Source organism: Nannospalax galili, unplaced genomic scaffold (assembly GCF_000622305.1).
Source record: "Nannospalax galili isolate Female #2095 unplaced genomic scaffold, S.galili_v1.0 scaffold612, whole genome shotgun sequence".
NCBI classification, from domain to species: Eukaryota; Metazoa; Chordata; class Mammalia; order Rodentia; family Spalacidae; genus Nannospalax; species Nannospalax galili.
The window spans coordinates 1,007,482-1,030,170 of record NW_008333388.1 but is presented as its reverse complement, the minus strand read 5'-3'; the positions used below and the strand labels follow the sequence as shown (position 1 = coordinate 1,030,170).

General features: G+C 49.1%; 1 protein-coding gene across 1 annotated transcript in view; it reads right to left on the bottom strand.

Moving 5' to 3' along the window:
- Xkr6 (XK related 6) overlaps window positions 1-22,689 on the bottom strand; it is a 259,903-nt gene that overhangs the window by 13,700 nt on the left and 223,514 nt on the right. The window contains exon 3 of the mRNA XM_008828094.2: window positions 9,044-9,240. Coding sequence (XP_008826316.2) covers window positions 9,044-9,240 — 197 coding nt within the window. The remainder of the gene's footprint in view (window positions 1-9,043; window positions 9,241-22,689) is intronic.

The window sequence follows — 22,689 nt, the reverse complement described above, 5'->3', positions numbered from 1 at the left end:
ATATATATATAAAGCTTATACAGCGTGAAAGCATATGCTGTCTTTATATATATATATACACTATATATACATATACTCCATCTGTTCTTGAAATTATATTCATGTCCCTATTTATTTATTGTCTGCACCTACTAAACTGAGAGCCTCCAAAGAGCATCGCAGTACCCTGAGCCCAGCACTGGGAAGCCTTCCTCTCCTCTGTAGATGACCAGAGGAGCGTATTCCAGACTTTGAAGAGGCAGGAACACAGCTCAGAGAGACTGGATGCTGAGGGTCATTTTTGCCCCTGAAGCCTCCTTGACACCAGAGGGAACGGGGCTGGAAGACATGGGCATGCCTTTGATGGCTGTGTTAACATCAGCCATTGCTGTTGGGGTGCTTCTTCTGTACTGGGGGCAGAAGTGTCACCTATCCCTCGCCAAGCCCCTAAAATAGGAGTGTGCTTTGCCCGGGGCCACTGAGAAGGAAGGATGGAAGGATCTGCTGAGGGCCACAGCTCAGTGGGGGCAGGTGCTAAGGCACTGAGGCCAGGGTCTGTGCTCAATGCTCACAGGGCACAGCACCTTCTATGTGATAAGTCTTTAGACCACCCATAGGACAAGTAGGGACTGGCCCAGGGTGCTTGGCAGCAGGAAGCCCTTACCCTGGCATTCCAAGGCTTTCCTTGAAATCTTTAGGGTAGAAAAGCTCTTCCAAAGCTCACTTCACTGAAGTCTTCCCTAGAAACTGCTCCAAGGCCTAGAATTCTTTGTGGCTGTTGATGTGCACTCCTGGCCTCACAGCTGAGTAGCACTATTGTTACTGTCTTGCAAAGACTTCTCTACTTCCTCCTTCTTAGTCTCAGAGCTGGCCTGGATGTGGAGGGGCTTCAGGAGTCACTGTGACCCTCACTCCCACGGCGAAGCCCAGAGGAGACCCAAGAATCTGCCCAGCACCCCTCCCAATGGCCAGTCCAGTGGACTTCACCACAGTGCTCCTCAGCTAGTGCTGGCTCTATGTGGACTTGACACAAGCGCCTCAATGTATACCAGACCCATGACAGAGCTTGAGCTGTGCAAGCACAGGGCTCCTCCCAGTCTGCCCTCGAGGGCCCTGTGGTACCAGGGACACAGGCTGGGGCGACCCCACTCCTCTCTGCCTCCTGCTTCACCTCGGACACTGGATGCTCCCTTAGCCTTAGGTCCTGGTTCCTCCTAACCACAACACTTTTTCTCTGTCTCCTAGTATGCTTCCCCTTTGCACTTCTGGGCTCCAAGGCAGCCTGGTGCCCTCATGATGCATCCTTTGCCATTCTTCGGAAAACTGCAGTTTTAGCTGCCCGTCTCCTGTCTTCTTCCTGGCTCCACTGTTCTTCATGCTTTGCATCATTTGCTAAAAGAGAAAAGGAAATCTTTGCTTTCTTTATCACTTGTTGGTCTACAAGACACGGGCTGTGCTAGGCCAATTAGTCTGTTTTGTTTCTTGGTATATCTGTCCCTGGCCATGCCATACATACAGTAGGTGATTATTAACTACTTTCTGGGGAAAGAAATGAAGGTCCAGTCACAGGTGCTGCTCAGGTTTACAAACTCACTGCTCACAGCTTCTTCTCCCAGGAAGCCACCCTCATCACCTGTGCTGGCTCAGGAAACCTGAGCCAATGAGACGCCATCCCAGAATCCAGACACAAATATCTTCCTCATCTGTACTAATTATAATGAGATTGATTCCATTTGCCTTTCTCCTGGGTTTTTTCCCCCCCTTTCTTTAGGTCCCTCCCTCTTCTCAGTTGTCAGGGGCAACCTCAGCTGAAAGGCATACCCAAGGGAGGGAAGAAGGTAGATGTGTTAAAAATGGCCGCGCATTTTGTTCAGCAGTATAATGGCTTCGTTGTGACTTTGAACGAGTATTTGAAGCTAGAAAGGATGGAGAGCTAGAGTCACTGGGCCAGGGGGCTCCTGTGGGCAAACACCAAGCAGATTCCGCAGGGGCATCACCTCAAAAGAATAGGAAAGGGGTTGGAGAGAGGCCATTCTGGGGACAGGAAGTGGCCGTGTCTGGCTGCTTCTTAGGGGATGCCTTCACTGTCTCTTCATTCTAGTGACAGGTGAAGATTCAGGAAGTGGGAAGGGGCCAACAGAACCTCTCTCTCTCTCTCTCTCTCTCTCTCTCTCTCTCTCTCTCTCTCTCTCTCTCTCTCTCTCTCTCTCTCTCTCTCTCTCTCTCTCTCTCTCTCTCTCTCTCTCTCTCTCTCTCTCTCTCTCTCTCTCTCTCTCTCTCTCTCTCTCTCCAGCTGCCTGTGACCAAGACCCAGAATGCAATGGGCAGTGTGGGAGCTGAGATCTATGTGCCACTTGTCTGTGATCCTAGCGTGTTTCCTGGGAATAGCCCCCCACAGACCAGTGCAGGTAAGTCAGAAGGGCTCCCCTCCGCTGGAGGCCTGTGAGACAGCACAGCACAGAAATACCCATGACTCAGCATGGTGACCGATCATCATCCAGTTGTTGGACACAGTAAGATGGCTGTTTCAATAACACATGTTGCTTTTTATTTCTGAGGAGACAAAGTGGAAAGTTCCTGGCTCTGGTCTAGAGCACAGACCCATGGCCTTCAGCTCCCACAACCAGGTCACTATCACTTCCCATGTACCAGCTTCACTCTAGGTTAACAAAGGGAGGGGGTGAATAGTTTTAACATGTCTCTGGAATGTTCATGTGTTGGAAATTTAGTCTTCAAATGTTTATATTAATAGTATTAGGAGGTGGAACCTTGGGGGACATTAGGACTGGATGAGGTCCTGAGACTGGGGTCTTTGTGACAAAATGAGTAGCTTTATAAGAGGAAGAAACAGCAACCTGTCCCATGTTTGATGCCCTCCACCAATTATGACTTCATAAGAAGGCCTTCACTGGATACTGGCACCATGCCCTTGGACTCTAAGCCTCCAGATATAAATCTCTATTATAAATTTATAGTCACAGTGCTTTGTTATAGCAACAGAGAAAGGACGAAGGTAATGAAGTAGATATCTTGTTTGTCCTGAATTTAGAGGGGATTTAGCCAATGTCCATAGGAACCAAACTGGAAAGTCTAGAAAGCAATTTTTTTTTTTTTTGGTCTTTTTGAAACAGGTTCTCTCTGTAGCCACAGCTGGTCTGGAACTTGCTATGTAAACTCACAGAGATCTGCCTGCCTCTGCCTCCTGAGTGCTGAGATTAAAGGCATGCAACACCACACTTGGCTTAGAGAGTATTTCTTACATAAGAAGAAAGAACCTCCCCCAGGAGGAGAGACACAATGTCTTCCCTTGAGCAGAGAGGAAAGGAGGAAGGCATCCACTGATCCAGCAGCTGAGAGTCAGACTCCCAGTCTTCCACCTGTGAACCAGCATAGGGAAACGTCACCCTCCTCTGATGGGAAGCCTGGCCACATAGAGCAGGGGAAAGAGAGGCTTGCTGTGGGACTCTGCATCCTTACCAAGGAAAGAGAGGTGGATTCACGGGCTGACAGCTTATGAGAAAAACCAGGCATTTCAGCTTAATAGGTCAGCAGAAAGGGAGTGACCACTTGTTTTCCTGAGTGGCTCAGATACCATCAGAGTTGTTGACAGAAAGTTAAGCCAACGTTAAGCTCAAGTTCAAGTCACTAGAACAGTGTGCACATGTGTGGTATTATATGTGTGTGTGGTGTGTGTTCACAGAGTCCAGAGGAGGACAGTGATTAGCCTGCCCTATCGCTCTCCACTCTCTTCCCTTAAGACAGAGTGTCTCACGGAAGCTGGAGCTAGGCTGGAGGCCAGCAAGCCCCAACAATCCTCTTGTCTCTATTCCCCACAGTGCCGGGGTTACAGGCACAAGAGACCATGTCCGGCTTTTTATGCAGGTGCTGGGGATTCAAACTCAGGTCCTTATGCTTATGCAGCAAGTGCTCTCACCCACTGAACCATCACCCCAGCCCATGGAAGGGCTTTTGATGTGAGCAGAACTCCCAAGTGCAATTTGGAAGAAAGAAACTAAGGCATCTTGACAGGTAAGATGGAAAGAAAGGGCTCAATTGTATCTGAGACTCAGCGCTTGCTGAAAGGAAAATCAAGGCTTCAAGGCAGTGTTTGTATTTCCTTAGCCTCTTCTGTCTTCCCTGTTCCATTCTGTCATATATTGGGCTGGAGTCATCTGTGGTTATTATTTACTTTTATTTCTGTGTGTGTGGATGTGCGTTTGTGTGCATGGGGGCACAGTTGCCACAGCACATATAGGCAGGTTGGAGGACAGCTTCGTGGAGTTCCTTTAGGTGGGTCCTGGGGATCGAACTCAGGTCTCTAGGCTTGCTTGCACATCAAATACCTTTACTTGTTTTTTTAAAAAATCCATCTTGCAGGGCTGGAGAGATGGCTCAGTGGTTAAGAACACTGGTTGTTCTTGCAGAAGACCCAGGTTTGAATCCCAGCACCCACATGGCAGCTAATAACTGTCCGTAACTCCAGTCCTAGGGGATCCAGCAGCCTCTTCTGACCTCTGCAGGTATTGCAGGACACAGCTGCACTTACCTACATGCAGGCAATACACACATGCACATAAAATAAAAATAATAAAAAATAATAAATAAAAATTTTTTAAAAAATCCATCTTGTGGCCCTATCTATGATTATTGATGGCAAGGTGGAGGTAGGAATTCCCTGGGCAAGGCTTGGTGATTGGAGGATGCCCCACATGCCATGAGACAATTCTGACAGCTGACCCAGGACAGCCAAAAGCAGAAGAGCCTTCTGTTCATACTTCCCCTGCTCTGTAATGTCTTTCCTTCTCTGTGCCTCAACTTCCCATGTAGTAAACAAGGAGAATGGGCTCAAATGCTTCTGTGAGACACATCTCCCACCTCCATGCAGGGTCCCTGTGCTCTTGCCAAGCCTTGTGGTGTCACTTCAAAGAGCAAAGCCCAGCTAGGCATGTTGGCACATGTCTGTAATCCCAGCATTTAGGAGCAGTGGCAAGAAGAGCACTTCAAGTTCAAGGTCAAATTGATCCTAGTGAGTTCCAGGACAGCCAGTGCTACATGCAACAGAATAAAACAAGGCAAAGCACAGTCTGCCTTGATTATCTTATAAGAACTTTCTTAAAAAGCATGCCTCTGATGTGTCTCCTGAGAGGGCTGATCTGTGGCATGCCATCTGGTCTCATTCTGAGACACAGATCACTCTACCCTCAGTCCCAGGCCCATTCCAAGCCCACACCCCATCCAGGGACTTCCACTCTTGCCCACAGCTGACTGAGAGTTGGAAGGGCAACAAAGCTGGGTCCCAAGGGACGTGAGCCATATTGGAAATGTGAGGCACTTGATTCAATGGTCAACTGCTCACCGAAAGGTGGGTCTCCTTAGACAAGTCCTCTGTGTCCTTGAGCTCTGACTTCCTCATCTATAAATGAAAGTGCTTATCTCAGTTACTGCTGAGGTCCTAGCTTCCAACATCGGATATTTGTGAGTTTCTGTCCAGTCCTTCTCTGAGCTGCTGTGGGGACTTCAGTGGATCTTTTCAACCAATGTGGCCTTCTTAGACTAGACTCTAGTCCACAGTGGAGCTCCCCCAAAGTCTTTATGAGCACTGTGGGACTCACCATCATCATCACCACCAAATCCCACACACTCCCTGTAACAGCTCATAACTGATGATGGACCCAGAGACATTTCTTGTCTGTCTCCCAGGTAATCTCAGGCCTACGAACTCCTTGATACTTGGACTTCTACTTCCCAACTTTTTCCTCCAGTCAAGTTCCCACTCACCTGTCAAGACCCAGTTTACATTAAAATTTTTTATTTATTGTTTTTATTTTATGTGTATGAGTGTATTGCCTGCATGTCTGTGAGTGCACCCATGTCGTGCAATGCCTCAGGTCAGAAGAGGGTGTTGGATTCCCCTGGAACTGGAGTTAAGGATGGTTCCTAGCCGCCATGTGGGTGCTGGGACTCAAACTCGGGTCCTCTGCAAGAGCAGTCAGTGTTAACCACTGAGCCATCTCACCAGCCCCAGCCATTGGTGCATCTTAAACTAACAGTTACAAACCCCAAGCTGCTGTTCTGATTTATTTATAGCTAAACAGTGACAAACACAATATCCACCTGCCTCTGCCTCCCAAATGCTGGGATTAAAGGCGTGTGCCACTATGCCCAGTTTATTTCATTTTTTATTTATTGTTTTTATTTTATGTGTATGAGTGTATTGCCTGCATGTCTGTGAGTGCACCCATGTCGTGCAATGCTGCAGAGATCAGAAGGCGGTGTCGGATTCCATTAAGGACGGTTCGTAGCCGTCATGTGGGTACTGGGAATGAAACCTGAGTCCTCTGCAAGAGCAGTCAGTGCTGAGCCATCTCTCCAGCCCCCAGTTTACATTTTTAAAAATCTCATTTTATTTATTATTATCAGTGTGTATGTGATGCATGTGTGAGTGCAGATGTGCATGTGATGGTCAGAGGACACCTTTGTAGAATCAGTTTTCTCCTTCCACCTTTATTTGGGTTCTAGGAATTGAATTCAGATCATCAGGTTTGAACAGAAAGAGCCTTTAACCACCGAGACACCTTACCAACCCAAAGACCCAGTTCAAACATCATCATTTCCTCCCATTCAAATGTGACTCAGAAACAAGTCAGTTATCCCTCCTCTGGATTCCACAGGAATCTGTACATAAAGCTGTAACAAAACCAAGAATAGAACAGCAGACTCTAAACTTCTGGAGGGTATCTTTGCACGTGTTTCTAACATCTCTGGCCCATGGCAGGTGCCTGACCATGGTGGTGGTGCTGGGGTGGTAGGGGGAGTGGGTATCAGAGCCCTGTAAGTAGGCTAAGACCTCAGTGTGGGCTTAACCAGGAGGTAGGTTCACTCTAGTAGTGTAGGGTTCAATAAGTACCCCATGCTGCCCCTGCCAGTGTTAGAGGGGAAGCACAGAAAACCCCTTGGGTGAGAAAGGGTGACAAAGTACTGGGTCTGGATCTACCCCAGGCCCACTCTCCATCCTGCCATGCCCAGCTATGACACCCCCTGCAGAGCAGGAAAAGTAGATAGTAGATCATGTAGCTTTCTGCAGAATCCTTCTACAACATGTGCAGCATAAGCATATGGGCCAACTAGACTGTTCCTGTGGGCCCCACCTTCCACCACACTCCACTGCCAAGTTCTAGCTGCTGAGTCACTTTCTGGGTCATGACCACCACCATCTCCCACAGAGAAGGCTTTTCCTACCTCAGGGCCTTTGGATATGCTGCTCTCATAGCGTGGATGGCCATTTCTACACCTCTCCCCTTATTGTCAACACCCATTCTAAATGGGAGCTCTCTGGAAAGGCTTTCTCTGACTGCCCCCCAACCTCAAGGTGGCTCCAGTCAGTCTTGGCCCCAACAGCGTGTGCTCTCACAGCATGCCAGCTAGTATGCCAGGCCATGTGGAGGCACTCACAAGGCTCCACAGACCTTCACAACACCCCCAAGATAGGTCTTAGTCCCACCTTGCTGATGAGGAACATTGCTTGGAAATGAATAGCCCCACATTGGAAGTGTATGCAGCTCTCTGCCTTTCTTGATACCCCAGGCTGCTTTCCAAACCCGCCCCAACCCAGAATGCCTGCCAAGCCTCTGCAGGCACAAGACTCACTACCACTAAATGCAATGTGTCAAAACCATTGCTCCCTTTCTATCTGTACTTAAGCTTTCAAGACAGTAGATTTAAGGAAGGCCCTGCAGGGTTGTCCCTGTGACTCTCACGTGTTTTATCATTTCACTTGAGTCCACATTTGTGGGAACAACATAAATTCCCCGTGCTGGCTGAATATTATATCATTAACCCTGATTCATGAAGACTAGATGATGGAGAGATGGCAGGGGGCAAGATGGAGGGAAACACTAGGGCATGCACAGTGAGCAACTTTTCTAAACACTTGCAGTATTAACAGTACAGAGGGTAGGAGCCAGCCCATAGCCCAGCAAAGCCCGGCCAGCTAGTCAGGAAGCTCATGCATAAAGCCTGTAGTCCATTAGAAAGTGGATCTATAGTAAAAAAACAACTGAATGACCAGGGATTATAAAAGGCTTTCTGGGCCTGGAGGTAACATCTGAGCCTAGTTCCTTTGGCTGTTCTCTGCTTGAATTTGTCTGGTGATGAGACACTCACTACCCCCACAGACAGTCTTTCCACGGCTGGATGGGATGTTTCTCCCCTGCTGGATTGAAAACAGTGTGCACTGCCATTGGGATATTCTTCTTCTCCATTCCTTCACATGTTGATAATCACCCGTTCCAAGTCTTCCCATGCTAAGTCCCCCATTTCCTCTTGCTCAGATCCCTTCTGGGCTGATGCATCCGTGTCGCTCTGTCCTATGCTCTGCAGCACTCACAGGCTGGGCTGGCCATCCACTCTGTACCTCAACCAGCACGGTCTAACCTTGGCCTTCCCAGCACCCAAGAACCTTCCCTTGTGGCAGAGACTGCATGTTTGGACTGTGTTTTCGGGCTTCCAAGGCCCCTTGGAGATCACCTGAGGCCACAGCTGCCAGAGGTGGGGAGCATCGTCCCTCCACACACGCTCAAGGGAGCACTCACCACTGCGCACTCACCACATGTGCTGGAAGCAAGAACCCACTGTTTAAAAGGTCCCAGACTAGAAGTGAGGTCTGACCTGACTGGTTTTATTGTCACATGCTATCTCTAAGCCTGAGCATCCCATCCCACAGATGTGTAAACATCAGGCTCAGGGCGGCAGAAAGCAAAGAGGGCCTTGCATCTGATTGGGAGGAATCAGTTCTGATCTACTGGGCCTAGGCTGGCTCTGCTGCCTCTGTGTTCGGGGAAGCCCTGCTCTTCTAAGTGTCTGGGTGAGGCAGGGTGTTAGGAAAATGTCTGTGCCCCTGATGGGTCTGGATATCCCAAGGACTCGGGGACAGGACCCACTAGGTTCATGTAAGTAAATGAGGGTTCAGTATGGGGGTGAGGCTGGGCCAGCGGGCAGGACCCACTAGGCTCCTGTAGGTGAATGAGGAGGATTCAGCATGGGGTGGGGTGAGCCGGGCACTCACAGGGCAGTGTCTCCGCACTATTCCTCTGGATCATAATGCAGAGCTGTAGCACCAGTTGGGGGGCGCTCTCCAGAAAGGTCTCCAGGAGGCGCAGCATGTTGACATCTGCATATTCATACATCATAGCCCAGTAGAAACGGCGCTGGTGTTCCTTCTGCCGCTGGCTCTGAATCCCCAGATACATGGTGCGGATGTACCTGTGGGGAAACACAGGACAGAACAAAAGCGTGGGTGGGGTGGGGGCTGCAAAAGGACCTCAGCCAGCCCCCTAAAGCCCAAAGCCCAGCCCTTCCTTCGGCATCCCCATTCCCATAGAAGTCTCCAGAGGGCTGGGAAGGACACAAGGCTGAGGGTGGCATCTGGTGGCAGGAGAGCACTGACCTGGTGAGGGACCCCAGGCAAGTCCTCTCTACCCTGACCTCCATCTATGAAATGAGAGCATTGCCCGAGTGATTTCCAGACTTGCCAGCTGAGCCCCTCAGGTGAGCCCAGGGGCAGGCAAGTTTCCTAGGGTTCACTGTCAAGGTGGAGGAAGGAAGGCACTGAGGTGGCTGTTACTCTGGAGAGGAAAGAAACTGACACTTGTGATGCCCCCAAGTGCCAATCACTGGCTAGCCACACCCACGTGGTGAAGAGGCAATCATAGTTCTATAGGGAAAGCTGGGCCTCCCCACTGGAACAGCCTCCCACAGAAAAGTCTACCTCAGGCCATTGGTCATCAAGGCCTGCATGTTCCCCTGGACACAAAGGAGACCTGGAGCCCAAAAGGGATCCTCTGGCCCTGGGACGTCACAAATCTATTCATCTCTTTTTCAGAATGACACTCAGGTTCCTTGGAGAGTAACAAAGGCCCGTGGAAGCAGGTGTAGATGGAGAGGCTGAGCTTGCAGTTCAGACCTAGGAAGTGTGAGGTCAGCTCTGAGTGCCTGTCCCTCCTCTTCACGGGGTGGGCGGGGCTGTTAGTGAGCTTATAGTGGATACTCTCCCTGTGTAACCCTCGCTGTCATATGAGGTTTCTGCAAGTATGTCTCTAAGCCCCCAGGCAAGAGATGGAATTAGTGGATCATCTAAATCCAGCCCTTAGCCTTCAAAGGCAGGCCAGAGTCAGGATGCTTGTGGGGCCTGAGGTGTGGGTGGGGCCGAGAATAGAGGGATGGTAGGAACGTGGGTGGGCCTGCCTTGGTGGGGTCCCCATTAAAACACAATGGTCAGAAGGACAGCTTTGCAGGACTAGTCAGGATCAGGAAAAGGGACCATAAACAGTGATACACATTTCTGAACCCGAACCATAAAGACAGGACGTGGCTGACATCCCTATCAAGGCCTAACTGCCCTTGAGCATTTCCAAGTGCCCACTTGAAGCTGCTGGACGGTCCTCTCTGTTCTCTCCACCACATCAACACGGGCACCTCCTCACTGGCCCACGCTGCCCACTCCTGCCCCGTAAGAACCTCTCTTCACACAGCAGCCAGAGTGCTCTTGGAAGACTCTAGAGTGCAGCCTAGCCTCTCTTTTCTGCCAGCTGGCTTCTCATCAGCCAGAATAATCCCCACCCCACCTCAGGGATCAGGGCTCTGCCTCCTCTCCAACATCTCAACATCCTTCCTGTAACCTCAGCCCTCTTCCTTTTCTGTCTTTTCTACCTTTCCCTGGAGCATAGCAGCCCTGCATTTGCAGCAACCTTGTTGATGGCCCTGTTATATCCCTGTTGCAGTGTCTGGTGCACTGCAAGGCATACATTGAACACCTGTGGAGGGACAAGTGCACACTGGGAATGCCTGCTCTCCAGGGCTGGGGACTCCAGGCAGGCCATGGCTCACATCTTTAAAGTAGACCCTAGCCATGCTGGAGACAAAGGTGTAAAATGCAGGGATTGCTGACAGGGATCTGTCACCACAGCACTGAGGACAGGTCACCTGAGCCAGCACAGATGGAAACCTGGGCTTTAAAGGCCAGACTGGAAAGCATGTTTGTAGCAGAATTTAAAACTGTAAATTTTAACTCCCACCAGATGCAAAATGGTGTGCCACACTCCAAAGTACCAGTTGTGTACTAGACCCCTGATGGATGAAAACTCCAAGACCTACAGGACACACACCCATAGATGTAAACTTTGACTGGATGCACCAGCCACAGTAGGCCTCCACTGAACCAGGGAAGGGAGAGAGACTCGGGGGAAAGGGAGAAAGAGGGAGAGAGAAAAACAGACACAGAGACGAAAGGAATTAAGGAACGGACGTGAGGAATGAAGGGTCAGTGTTGGGGGGGTCTGAGAAGAGGACCACTTGGGATAGGAATGGGGTGGGGATGGTCTTCCTAAGCATGGGAGGGGATGGCTTGAGAAAGCAGGGCAGCTGTCCATCTGTACTGTAGATCTCACCAATCAGAAGTGGTATGTGACCCAAGCTAAGCTCTACCCACATGCCACTGACCCATATGCAGGACAGACCACATGTCCACACTCTCTGAGGTACACTCTCAGACTACAGACTCTGCCTCTCTACCCTCATAAGTGGTCCAGCTGTTGCAGCAATGACTGGCAGAACTAAGACAACATACCACCAGCACTCAGGTCCACCTAGTCCCTGGTCTAGCCCTCTCCTGTGACAGAGTTTCAGGGTACAGGAAGACCCCCCCCCACCACCAGGGGACTGTTAGGAGAAAAACCAGGACCTGTCCCCTGAGTTGGGGCATCTGACATTGGATGTCATGTCTCCTGGTCATCAGTACCCAGAGCCTCTGCTCTTGAAATAAGAACGAAGTGAGAAATGGAGTGAATCTTGGAACTTACACCTAGACCGCAAAACAAATGTCCCCCCTCCCACATTTTTGTATATTATATAATTATTTTGTTTTTTGAAACAGAGCCTTATATAGCTTAGACTGCCCTTGGACTTGCTACATAGCCAAGAATAACCTTGAACTGCTGGTCCTCCTGCCTCCACCTCCCTAGTGCTGGGATTACAGGTATGCTGCATCATGGCCAGCTGGCTACTCTCTTGTCTGTCCTTTAGTCTTAATCACCAGCCCACAACCAAGAGATTCTTGCTGACTTGTAACAAATTAGATATGGACACAGACCTAGTAGACCAGTCTACTTTATAAACCAGGACCCACCAAGGCCACAGTGTGAGCTGACTTGTCTCCAGTATTCTGGGAATGCAAGGCTACAACTGAGCTCTCTGGCTCCTTGCCCTGGCCTGTCCCTCCTTGGCATGTGCCAGGTGTCTACCCTCATGTCCAAAGGCCATGGGAACTCTTGGGGACACTGATCCTGCCATTCTCAGGGGTGTCGGGATGCTGTGTCCTTCCCCTGGTTGCCCTGGAGCATGCCTTCCTCCGAGTTCCAGGAACTTCAGGGAAACAAGCTTCGGGGTGGTGAGGGCACCACCGCACCTTTCCTTTGATCCCCTGAGCGGGTCCTTTCCTCCCCTTCCATTCAGTCCTGTATGTGGAGTCCAGCCCTCTGGGGGTGGCCCTGCTAAGATGCAGCTAGCTGACTGATCTCCAACCTCTTGTGCAGGTAGCTTCCTCTAGTTGACCACACGGTGGCGCCAGAACCCTAAGCGTCACAGGAAGGCCGCTCCACACCAGTGATCTCATACCTTAGGGCTTGAGCCATCCTATGCGACAGTGCAGGGTGCAGGGGCCACCAGCAAAACACTGGTGCATGCAAGCCGTATGTGCCAGACCCCCAGTGGAAGATACGGCAGATGCCAAGGTCTTCGCCTTCCCCTGCAGGTTCTAGAGAGCTGCCTTGACCCAGGAATGGAACTCGGGAGAAAAGACACCCACCTCCTGCTCCTGGATTTACTTCCGTATCTTGTGTCACCTTCCGTCTTTCCCCTAGGAGTACCAGACCTTGTACTGTTCAGTGAGGGAGAGGGAAGCTGTTAGCAAGGCCTGATCTATGGGACTCAGGGCTGTGAGACACTAGGCAGGTCCCTTCCCCATGCTCAGGCCCCGTGCACCCACCCCCAAGAGTAGTCTGAGACACTCTGAACTTCCACCAACATCTCATTTCACATCATCCTTCTTCAAGTGAGTGACTTCACAGTGTACAAAGTACAGCCCAGGTTTTCACACATGGTGTCCCATGTTTGTGTGCCAGGCATGGTTCTGAGCAATTGTATTAAGGGACTGAGAGCATGGACTCACTTAATCTTTACAACCCGACTGGGAGGAGTCTGCAGCATCATCCTCACGTCACAGAAGCTCCGAAGTGAAGATGTGTTCCTCACTTTTCCCACCTGGGTAAGTGGCTGAGCAGAGCAGCACACCTTGGCAACCTGGCTTTGGGTCCAGGGCCCTAGGTACAGACCCACACGCCTTGCAGGTAGACCATTTGTCTCTTCCTCTTGAACTTAGTCCAAACTGTTCTGCTCACTATGGACAGTGGGGAAGCACAGTCTGCCCCAAACACCTGGGCTCCCTCCCAATTCTGCCCCAAGTTATGTCACCTTGGAGAACAAGTGTGTTCCTAGCCTCTCTGAGCCCTGGTTTCCTCACCTCTAAGATACCCAGTCCAGGGTAGGGCCCTAGCACAGGTTGAAGGCATGAACACATGCCATGCTGCCCCCCCCCACCCTTAGGGGGCTGAGACGGCCTGGATGGTGAGAGTCCCTGTGAGTAGAGGCCACTACACAGGAGGCAGTGCTCTCCTCCCCTCAGCTGTCAGTCAGTCCCTGATCTGCTCACCTCCTTCCTGTACCTTGTCAGCCTTAAAATCATTTGATGCCCCCTCATTCTGTCTCCAGGAGAGCTCTCTGGTCTCAGAGCACACTTTCATTTTGTATCAGCACTCTGGGAAAAATAGTTGTCATTTTCTTTTTTCTATTGGCACATTTGAGATTCAGTGAGGCTGAGTGATTTCCTTGGTCACACAGCCAGTCGTGGTTCAGGACCATCCGAAGTCCTGCCCAGATTGCCACTCCACTGTGAGTCAGCCAGGGCTCTGCTAGCTCCCCAAGGCTGAAGGGGCTTGCCTATCTGAATCTGCAGCTCCTGGCTCCTGCATAGCATTCTCTCAGAAACAGCAGTTTGAAACCTCTGATTGTGGAAAGCAGTCCTCCCCAAGGTCCCAACAGGGCTGAGCCCAGGTTTTATGGGACCTAAAGCTTAAAGAACATCTCACTAGGAAATACGGTAAATTTGGGGCTGGAGTGATGGCTCAGTGGCCAAGGAGCATTTACTGCTCTTCCAGAGGGTCTAGGTTCGGTTTCCAGCACCTACATGATGGCTAACACCCATCCTTATTTCAGTTCCAAGGATCCAATGCCCACTTTTGACCTCATTGGGAAGCAGGCACACACATGGTACACTTACATACATGCAGGCAAAACATTCATATACAAAATAAAATAAAGTACATAAAATAAAAATACACAAAAACTTTAAAAAGAAAAGAAATATGGTAAATTCTTCTACATTCTTAAAATATAAGCACACCGAGTTTGCATATAGTTTTCTAGGTACAGAAAAGCAAGAACACCTTCATTCTATGAGGGTGGTGTCACTCTGCTACAAAAACCTGACAAACAGTACGTGAAAAGGAAACTACAGCCAATGCACCTCATGCATAAAGATGCGAAAATCCTCAACAAAATAATAGCAAGTTAAACTCAACAATATACAGGAAGAATGGTATGCCAAAGCCAAACGGGGCTCCTCTCACCATGGAAGCCTGGCTCAGTGCTCAAAGCTCAGTGAATGCCAGTGAGTCACGGCTTTAATTCCAGAACTTGGGAAGCAGAGACAGGAGGATCTCTGTGAGGTTGAGGCCAGCCTCGTCTACATAGTGCGTTCCAGACCAGCTGGGGTTACAGGGAGATCTTGTTCCTCATCTCAAAACACCAAATCAAACCAAACCAAAACCTCAATGAATGCAGTCCACAATTAGCAGAACCCACACATCACATCAACTGATACAGAAAAAATTTCTTCTCCATCTGAACCTGATGGAGATACATTTACAGTATTGTACTTAATGATAAAAGACCAATTGCCTTTTGTGGAGCCCAGAGCAGGCCTATGATATCTACTTTCATCATTCAACTTTTGTCAGCCAATGCAGCAAGTTAAGAAACAGAAATACACACAGAGAAGACACACAGACCACAAGGGAGTAGTGAACCTGTCCCTATTTGTAAATGGCCAAGACTGAAGAACCCACAGCATGCCCAAAAGCATTCATAGGACCTGGTATGGAGTATGGCTGGAGAGGTGGCTCAACGGTTAAGGGCACTGACTGCTCTTGCAGAGGACCCAGGTTCGATTCCCAGCACCCACATGGTGACTAACAGCCATCCATAACTTCAGTTCCAGGGAATCCAACACCTTCTGACCTCCTTGGGCATTGCATGACATGGGTGTACTTATATACATGCAGGCAATACACTCATATACATAAAATAAAGATAATAAATAAAAAAGAAATATGGCAAAGTCTCACAGAACAAGTAAGCAGATACAAATCAATACCATTTCTGTGGACTACTAATGGATAGACAGAAACTGAAATTTGTAAAGCTTTCCATTTATTTATTCCCAAAATGAGATTCTTAGAAGTCTAAGAAGGCATGCAAGACTTGCATAATGAAACTACAAAGCATTGACAGAAAAAAAATTAAGGAAAATTTCAATGCTACACCACATCCATGGACAGAGCTGGGATGGTATCTGCCCCCAAACTGATCTGTAGGCTTCATGTAATTCTTAGAAAAATCCTACATTTTTTTTTCCAGGTAAGCATACATAAGCACATTCTGAAATGTATATGGAAAAGTAACAGGTGTAGAATGGCCTAAAGAACGTTAAAAGAATAAACTTGAACTCATACTATCTGATTTTAGAACTTACGATAAAGCTAGTCATTGGGAGGCCCAGAGTCCTGAAGCAGACACACCACACGTGGCTGGCAGGTTGCCTACACAGAGCAGCGAGAACTTAACCCAGAAAGGGAATTCTTTCAGTGTCGTGGGGGTGGTCAGTCACTCGACACAACAACTGACTTAAAATGTAGCCCAGGCTGTGATGCGACACTCTGAGACCTTCAGAAGAAAACAAGGGAGGATCTTCATGACCCTGCACTGGGCTAGAGCTACACATGACGGCCACAGGAACTCCGACAAACCCACCCAAGTTTCAGACTTCTGTGCTGTGAGTGACACTAAGGGAATGAAAGACAAGCTATGGGCTGGGACAAAGTACTTACGGACCCATATCTAACAGAGAACTTGTCCCCACATTCTCTTCACTGTTGTGACCACTGGTAAGCTGCCCGTGCTCCAGTGAATAAACCTGACTGATGCTTATAAACTCTGCGAGTCACACAAAAAGGTGTGAAAGTCGGAGGAGCTTGTTGAAGGGATACAGAGAGAGAGAGAGAGAGAGAGAGAGAGAGAGAGAGAGAGAGAGAAATGGGGAGGGTAAAATGTTCAACATTTAACAAAAAACTAATTTAAAAAGTAAAGAAAGAAAAATTGCTAAAAATAAAAAAGATGTGCAAATATCTCTGTGGTAGGAGATGGAGTTCTTTGGGTACATGCCCCAGGAATGGACTAGCTGGCTCACATGGGAATTCTTTTCATCTTTCTGAGGAACCACCAGACTGATTTCCATAATGGCTGTATTAATTTGCACTCCCACCATCGGTGAAAGAGTTCCTCCTTCCTCACATCCTCTCCAACATTTGCTGTCAGATTTCTTAACGATGGCCATTCTGACTGGGGTGACGTGGTAACTCAAAGCTGTTTCAATATATTTCTCTGATGGCTGGAGATGTCGAACACTTCTTAAAATAGTAATGGTCGTTCGTGTTTCTTCTTTTGGAAAGTCTTTATTTTATTATTATTTGTTATTATTATTTACTATTATTTGTTGATCGGTAGTTTCAGTTCCTTGGTGTTTACATGCTTGAAGTTCTTTGTAAATTATGGATATTAGTTCCTTGTTTGAAGTATCACTGGCAGGCATCTTCTTTCTCTTGTTCTGTGAGCTGCCTGTGTGCTCTGCTGATAGTTTTTTTTTGCATGTGCATCCATACTTATTGCTGGTCTAGTTATCGTGGCAAGGAAATGAACCAATCTGGACATCAGCAGAAGTAGATAATGAAAATGCGGTACATATACAAAATAAATATTATTCAGCTGTAAAAACAGTGAAATCATGAAATATGTAGGAAAATGGATGGACATGGAAAGTATAATATTAAGTGAGGTGACCTAAACTCAGAAAACACAAACGAATGTTCTCCCTCATATGGGAACGCTATCCTATAGTGTGTGTGTGTGTGTGTGTGTGTGTGTGTGTGTGTGTGTGTACAAACAGCTGTTAAGTGTAGGTACAGTAAAACATTTAGAAAGAAGACCAAGAGATGGTACTGTTACATGATAAGGAAAAGAATTCAGGCAAACGGACACGTGAGTCCTGGAAAAGGGGCAACGTCCATTTTTTTCTAGTTTCAACTCCACCATAATTTTTTTTTTCTGTGGTAGATAAATGAATAAAAATGTAATTGATAGTGAAAGTGTAAAACCCTAAGCAAAGCTCCCTGGCTTCACAATGGCCCTTCTGACCACAGAGAAGTTCATGAAGATGCATTGAGCACCGGACTGGGAAAGTGTTTGAGTGGTTTCCTTAAACTAATGCTGTGTTGCTTTTGTTTGTGAGTTAATTAGAATAAAGTGATTTTATTTAATTTTTTTTTAATGTGAGGGCATTTTGGTACATGCCTACAGCCCTAGCCTCTTGGGAAGCTGAGGCAGGAGGATTATTTAAGTTCTGGAGTTCAGAGTCAACCCAGGCAATAAAAGGGAACCCTTTTCAACTTAAAAGCATGTTAAAAAGGTTAAATTACAAATACTAAATAAACACAAGACCCTGAGAGGGAAGAACCTTGATGCTCAAGTCCAGTGGGCCACATACCTACTCTTACCCTGAGTGTCAGCTGGTTGGAGTTTCCCACTTTTCTCAGGAGTAAGTCCACAGGGTGTGCATGTGACACAGAGCCAGAGGGTCAGAGCTCAGAACTCCACATCAGGGACAATAAAGGGCCCAACACCAAGACACAAGGGAGGTGTGGCTTTACCTGCACTGGCCCCTCATGCTCTACTCCCTCCAGGGCCTGGCCCCAGACACCAGCCAGGGAGATGACTGTGGAGTGCTGACAGACCCCTGGGACCCCCTGACCTGGATAAATGTGCAGGGGCCTATTAGAACTTCAGGAGTAACTGATCCCACAGCCCCATCCTAGAGGGCCTGTCCAGCTCTGGATAGGGGACCATCTCGCTGTCTGTGTGGGCAGCTGACACAAGCTGTGTGGCACTTACTAACCTCTTCATTCACCTAGTAAATGACTTCCTCAGGAGCCCAACTCTGGGAGCTCTTAGGTCCCACTGGGCTCGTTCAGAGGGGGTTGAGTTCTCAGCCTGGCCTTGGTCCTCCAACTTTCTCTAAGTCCCCAGGTTCCCAAGGTTCCTGCTCTAACCCAACACTCAGTGGGATTTCTGCTTCTAGCAGGGGCCAGGGAACCTGGTCCATCCTGGGAAACTTTGGTGCCCTGGAGACCACAAGCTCTTAGAGATTGGGGCTCTACTCTGCTCACAGTCATGGGGAGAGGTCTTGCAGTGCTGGTTCTCACAGCTCAACCCTGGCTTCTCTCTGGACTTCAGAGGCTAAGCAAGGGCTCCTTACCCTCCTCCCCAAAAGCAATGCTCTAACTCCCTGCACACTCACACAGCGGTTCATGTCTCACTGCACCTAGGAAGGCCCTGGGTCATGTGGGAATCACAGTAACTTAAACATGCAGCCAGAAGCCTCAGAGCAAAGTGTGCAGTTACACATGCACCTCATCAAGGAGGGCCTGTTGGCATTGTCCTGGCACGTCCCTAGAGAGAACAGTCTTGGTGCATGGAAGACCCTGGTACCACATTAGAGATTCCCAAGACTTACAGTGTCACTACATCTTCTGGTAAACCCATCTTACCCTGTAAGTATCTTAGTTGAAAGTGCATTTAATACACCTGATCTCCAGGCCTCTTTAGCAAAATAGTGTATTACAGAGTATAGGCTGCTTCCCCAGTGGCTACGGCTACCCAAGAGCTATGTATGACCCAATGTCTCTGTCCAGCATGGGGGAACTGCACATTGCCAGTCCAGGAAAAGGCCAAAACTCAAAATGCAACATTTGATTTCTGCTGGGTGGATGATTTCATACAACCATAAGTTAAAACGTTTTAAGTTGAACTGTTGTGACATTAGACTGTAGTGGAAAGAAGGAAGGGAGAGGGAAAGGGAGGGAGGGAGGAAGAGAGGATAGAGGAGGGAGGGGAAAACTGAGAGACAGGAAGGACAGAAAAGGGAAACAGGATCAAGAGATGAGAAAAAATGAAGAGAAAGACACACAGAGAGAAACAGAGAAAGGGGGAGAGGGACAGAGAGAGGGGACAGGGAATGAGAGAGGGAGGGAGGGAGGGAGAGAGAAAGGAAGAGAGAGAGAGAGAGAGAAAGAGAGAGAGCTCTTCAGGCCTGCCTTCCTTCTCTGCCAAGATCCATCTTGCCACAAAGACTGTACCTGCCTGTCTTCCTGCTCCAAGACCACGGTGGTCACTGAGAAGACCCATGGTTTTCCCTCCAGAGATCATAGGCCAATTAGAGACCATACAGCCTCTGGGAGCCACTAGAAATCTGCTGAGCACAGAAGTAGAGACCACAGCAGGTCTCTATGAATCTCACCTATTACCCCAAGTGAAAGAGCAGGCTCGGGGGGGGGGGGGGCTGAGCTCTTGGGGGGGGACCTGCTTTTTTCCTCAGAGCGAATGGCTTTCTTGGCTTTGAGATCTTATCAGGTCCCCAGAACACCTCTTGGCCACCAGCAGAACTGCTTATCCAAGACACAAGGGCTTCACATGGTGACTGGAGTCTCTGATGTCACAGTTTCCTTTCACAATAGGCTAGTAAGGCCCTCACCAGCAAACCACATTGGTCCCTAGCTGGCTATTGCCCCATATATAAGCATTCTCCAACTAGAAGACAGTGGGAGGGATCAGGGCAGTCACTCCAGGACACCAGCTCCTGCCTGTCCTTTGGGACCTAGACATCTCATCATGGAATTGACTCCTTAAGGACAGCATGCACAAGTGAGCTGAGGGAACAATGTGATCTCAGCCACTACAGTGGCCTTTCACACACCAAGGAAGGTTCCATGGCTCCCGGGGAAGTATTCAGTACTGGAAACTGAGGGAAACTTCTCCTCCTGTACCAGGATACCCCACAGCCTTCCTACCTGCCCTTGGAGATGCAGAACTGCCTGCAGGGTATACTTGGGGAGAGTAAGAGGGGACATGGTGTACAGCAGTCAGGGAGGCCAGCCACACCAATGTGTACCCTGTAGCAACCTCCTGCTCCATCTTCATTACCTCCTTGAGTCCAGCATCATGATCTCCCTTTGGAGATGAGGAAACAGGCAAAGGACCAGCAGAGGTCACACAACTAGTGTCTGTAACTTGTGACCTTGGACATTGCTAAGGATCCAAGGGAGCAAAAATTAAGATCAGTCTCCTCTACAGGCCCCTAAAACCTAAAGGTAGGCCTCCAGTACAGCTGTGCGCCCCCATGGATCCCCAGCCCCCACCAGCATCCAGCACACAGGAGGACCCTGCTGGACATCATCAAAGGACGTAGCCAGGCCAGGCTCTAGGCCCAACCTCCAGACATTAGAGCCCTTGGTGTGCATGTTTATATGAGCTAGCTGTTCCTTGGGCTTCTATGGGTTTCTGGAGAGCTGCGAAGGCCATGGGCAGGCTGGAGGTGCTGTGTTAAGTTGCTGGGGCTTCCTGTGAAAAGTCCCTCCTTGGATGATAGTCTGAGACAAGCAGGCCAGCAGGATAGCATGACTTACCACCTCCTGAATCCCACAGGGAGACCCCTGAGGTCCAAGGCTACAGCAATGTGCAGGGCCCTGATGCCCTGTCCAGGGTCACCATCAGCAGCAGCCTGGCCTGTGGGAATGAATGTTGACCTTTTCAAGGCAAGAATCAGTCTCTTTCTAGAAACTCCCAGCAAGCTGACCTCAAAGGCAGGCCAGGATTTTTCACTGAAGCTAATAATAGGTATCTATCAGTAGGGCTCCTAGCTGCCTTCAAAATGCCTTTATACTTCTGTTACATTCAAATACAAACAACCATGACTCTGGGACCACCTGGGGTGCTCTGCTATTATGCTGAGTGGGTGCTACAAATATATTCTCTCACACACATGTACACATCCAAACCTACTTGATCCTCACATGAACATATTCCAGACACAGCGCTCATGATGTGCATACATTCTGTACACATGGTACTGTGTGCAAAATGCACATGTCCCCATGTCACACTGCATAGACTGTGCTACAGAGTATGCTTGTGTGCATATGTGCACACATACAAACACTACCAAATATACACCCATGCCACACACACTTGAGTCCTGCTTGTATAGACACCTGTAGACCCAGGCACATCTGCATGGCCCTGAATCCACAGCCAGCCTGGATTGCTAAGGGAGAGATCTCTGTTCCCTGCAAGGTATCTATGCCTGGCTATTCACTGTTCATCAGGCCCTTAAGGAGGGTTAACAGACACAGAGAAAAGCAGACCTGTGCCAAGCTGGACCACCCTGAAGAGAAGAGCAGGCCCCCTGGTTATGAGTCTAGTAAGAAGGGATGGGAAGGGGTCCCCAGATTCTGTGCCACACCATCCCCATTCTCGAGGACAGCTGAGCTAGTGGCCACCAATGCACCTGCACTTGCTGGTGCTCCCAACTGGCCAGGTCTTGCCTCATGCCAGCCTGGTTCCCTCCTATCCACCTCCTCATCTGTGCCAGCCGGCTTGGGAATCCTGTCTTGTTCCTATGGCATGGGAGTGCATGGTAGTCTCAGATCTGCATCCTCCTAAGGGGGAGGGATCACCTTTCTGTGTGTCCTGTCCATTTCCAAGCACATTCCACAGCTTGAAGGAAAGGGCCAATGGCCCTCCATGGCAGCTTAGGAGGGAGTGGTCCAGAGGAGGGGGAAGGAAACGGGACAGGGGCTGCAGGCCAAGCTGCCCGGCTCATGTAGACACTTTGCCTATCTGGGATTCTTTGCCATTCCCACCTTACAGGGAGGATGAAGGCTGGCTTGGATCTAGTCACCTGGGGACCCCGTGCCCATATATCCTGAAGTGCCACTTCCCATGGTCTATTCCTACCTGCCAGCCCACCCCTGCCGCCTGATGGCTTTCCATCCCCAGACCTCCTTGTAGCTTCATTTCTGCTCTGCCCCTCCACCTGGGGGTCCTCCCCAAGCAGGCTAGGCTTATTTCCCATCCAGGGTATTTTCCATCCCGTGTCCTTACATCCTCGCAGCCCTGGCTGTTGGCATCTTCCTATGTGCTGGTCACTGTGGGTACATTACACATGGACTAACTCAGGAACCTCCTAGTTGCTTTGGGGTAAAAAACAAACAAACAACAACAACAAAAAAAAACAAAGTAAGAGGGCACACAAGGACACACACCCTGTGGGCTACCCAGACAGTGCATACAGCCTGGCCCACTGCATTCTGTGATTTGCCTCTCTCTACTTGTGACCCTACCCAAATGCTGTGGGGTATTGGGCTAGTCAGT